Source organism: Silene latifolia, chromosome 7 (genome assembly GCF_048544455.1).
Source record: "Silene latifolia isolate original U9 population chromosome 7, ASM4854445v1, whole genome shotgun sequence".
Taxonomy (NCBI): domain Eukaryota; kingdom Viridiplantae; phylum Streptophyta; class Magnoliopsida; order Caryophyllales; family Caryophyllaceae; genus Silene; species Silene latifolia.
Window position 1 is genome coordinate 7748576 of NC_133532.1, and position 3172 is coordinate 7751747.

Here is a 3172-nt window from a genome sequence, read left to right on the forward strand (position 1 = left end):
TTTTTGTCTCCTAAACTTTTTTTTTTGTATTTTTAATTTATTTATTCGTATATTAATGCTGGGTTAACTGCTGTTAGGAGAATATTTGTATGGATATTTTTATGCTTTTTTTGTATGCTTTTTTGTATGCTTTTAACTTCTGATAATGATTTTTGTATGCTTTTAACTTCTGATAATGATTTTTGTATGCATGGTTAACTGCTTTGGAACTGAACTGTTAATGTTTGATCTGTCTGGTTTGATCTGTCTGGTTTGATCTGTTTGGTCTGTCTGATAATGAAACTGAACTTAAATGATTCAATGCTCTGGTCTGATTTAATTTCGTCTGTCTGTCTGATGTAATGTCGTCTGTCTGCAGTGTTAATGAAACTGAACTTAAAGTTTTTCAGCAATTCAAATTGTTTGGTCTGTCTGATAATTAAAACTGAACTGAAATGATTCAATGCTCTGGTCTGGTTTAATTTCGTCTGTCTGTCTGATGTAATGTCGTCTGTCTGCAGTGTTAATGAAACTGAACTTAAAGTTTTTCAGCAATTCAAATTGTTTGGTCTGTCTGATAATTAAAATTGAACTGAAATGATTCAATGCTCAGTCCGGTTTAATTTAAATCTGTCTGTCTGATGTAATGTCGTCTGTCTGCAGTGTTAATGAAACTGAACTTAAAGTTTTTCAGCAATTCAAATTGTTTGGTCTGTCTGATAATTAAAATTGAACTGAAATGATTCAATGCTCTGGTTTGTCTGAACTATTTGCCTGAAATGAATAACATGAACTGAAACTTCAACTGAAACTGTAAAACATGAATAAAAATTGGAAATCTGATTTGTAAACCTGCTGTCTGGTTTGTGCAGTGTTAATGAAGTGTTTGGTCTGTTTTGTCTGAATTATTTGCCTGAAATGAATAACATGAACTGAAACTTCAACTGAAACTGTAAACCTTGAATAAAAATTGAAAATCAGAAATGTAAACCTGCTGTCTGGTTTGTGCAGTGTTAATGAAGTGTTTGGTCTGGTTTGTCTCGAATCTTTTTTTGCTCGAAATGAATAACATGAATGAAACTTCAATCAAATCGTCTGCTCAATGATGAAAATCCTTAATGGTTTGAGAGCTTTTAGGTTATTGCTACAGTTAAATGTTAAGTGGCCACTATGTTTAAGTAAACAAGCCACCACATGGTCTACCAATGAATGAGTGTGTGTGCCTTTCTATTTCAAATACAGTTATTGATTCTCTATGATGACTATTCCTTAATGGTTTGAGAGCTAAGTTTATTGTTGCCTTAATCAATTCTGTTTTGTATAGAAAGCATGGTCTATCTTCATTGTGTGTGTGTGTAGGAGGCTTTTTTACTTTACAAAACTTAATGATGAGGCCATTTAGAGCCTGAGAGTTTTGTGCTCAATGACAATGCATACCACTCTATAATCCTAAAAATTTAACCTTCAACATTGTACCCTAGTGCCTCCATTAGGTTTTCAAGTCCTTGTGTCTTCCCTAATGACTGCATATATTAAATGCATTCTCTTACCAACTCTTCATTGACTACTAAATTCCTTGGTAACATTCCAATAGCAGCTAGATGACCCTTCCCCATGTGTGGGAGTGCAAAATCATTATGCCCCTTACGCATCATAATTTCAATCATCACTGCTTGTAATGATAAGAATATGTTGTTGAGTTTGGTAGGACTGTAATCTACGAATGCTTGCATAACTTCATTAACTAGTTCATCAACTGTTTTGTATGCACTAGATGATTGCAATGACTGTAATGCCTTGAAATATCCTAGATCATTACAGTTTAAATCTGGAGAGTTTGGGGGTTGGAAAACTAATTCAATGTGAAAACCATCTGAGTTTGTAGCAGCCATAAAGTCAGGGTCGTTATTCTTGATATGTGGCCTTGCATTGTCTTGTTGAATGTAAATATGATTGCTTAAACAGTCTGGCCACACACTCTTAATTGCTGGTATAACTTGATTAATTAGACAATCTTTGACAACCTATTTTGTGATTGAGTCAATGGGCTTAGTTTCTATTGTCCCCCTTGGCCTGTTTATGCTGTTCCTTGCTGCTGGTACTTCATGTTTAAATGGAAACATGCCAATTTTTCCATCAAATATTAACTCCCCATCTGCTCCATATATTGGCCTACTAACTGCACACATGAACATGACCTTTGTAAGAAATCTTTTTGACTGGCAGCTCCTATATGGAGGCTCCTCCCCTTCCACAATATACACACTTTCATTGTCCGAGGTTATGAAAAACCACTTCTCATCCATGTGGATAGTGTTGCTCATCTCATCAAATATTATTTCAGTGAATGGTATTGAATTTAGATCAAGAAATTCTTGCACTTGTGCTTTAACCACCAATGACTTGAGTGAATGCAGTAGCCTTTGTTCTTTGTGTAAGTCACTGAGTTTGGGATGTAATGGACTTGAATGATGCTTAAGTAAACCTTCATTCACCCATGATTGGACTGTTCCAACTGAAACTCCACAGTTTTTAGAAACCCTCTCTATGGTGTTTCTTTTAGAACTGTGTAGTGACTTGATATGCTCAATGTCTGGTAGTATCCTTTTCCTATTTTTATTGCCTATTCTTCCACTTTTGACATCAAGTTTATCTCCTACTAACCTTGGTTTTTTTGCAAGTTTCCACATGTTTGAGATGCTTTTATCACTCAAACAAAACCTTTCTGCTGCCTCTCTGATAGCACCAAATGGCAGCTTCCCATCATTACTTTTTTGAAGAAGGTAGATAGCAACTTCAGCCCTCAAATCCTCCGACATACACTTGTGCACCATGGCTGTGAAGATGTAGTTTCTGAAAATGGTTGTGTAATTTGTAGAACTAAAGCCGTGTAATTATTTTTATAACTTCAGCACTTTTTTTTTTTGGATTCTTGTAATTTATGGACTTGTAAAGTTCATTTTTGTTTCTTTGTTATTGAATGACCAACTTAAGTAAGTTTAGAACAAACATGGAAGGTGTTAAACAGCTAATTTGAGCTGACATATTTTGGAGGGAAAATAAAGTCCCACTTGTTTTGGTGGGGTTTTTAAAGTATTGAAAAATTTGGTGAAATTTTTGGTGGGAAATTTAGAGCCTAATTAGTTTACTAAACCAGATTACTTTATGGACAACTTTTTCTTTCTTCCCATTT

General features: G+C 34.7%; 1 protein-coding gene across 1 annotated transcript; it reads right to left on the reverse strand.

The window, feature by feature from the left end:
• Window positions 1-2003: 2003 nt before the first annotated feature.
• Window positions 2004-2813, reverse strand: LOC141589663 (uncharacterized). The gene has a single exon (XM_074410295.1). The coding sequence runs from the start codon at window positions 2811-2813 to the stop codon at window positions 2004-2006; it is 810 nt and encodes a 269-aa protein (XP_074266396.1).
• Window positions 2814-3172: the final 359 nt, after the last annotated feature.

What these genes read in the sequence shown, in the direction of transcription:
- LOC141589663 (XM_074410295.1), bottom strand. Translation starts at nt 2,813, where the DNA reads ATGGTGCACAAGTGTATGTCGGAGGATTTGAGGGCTGAAGTTGCTATC.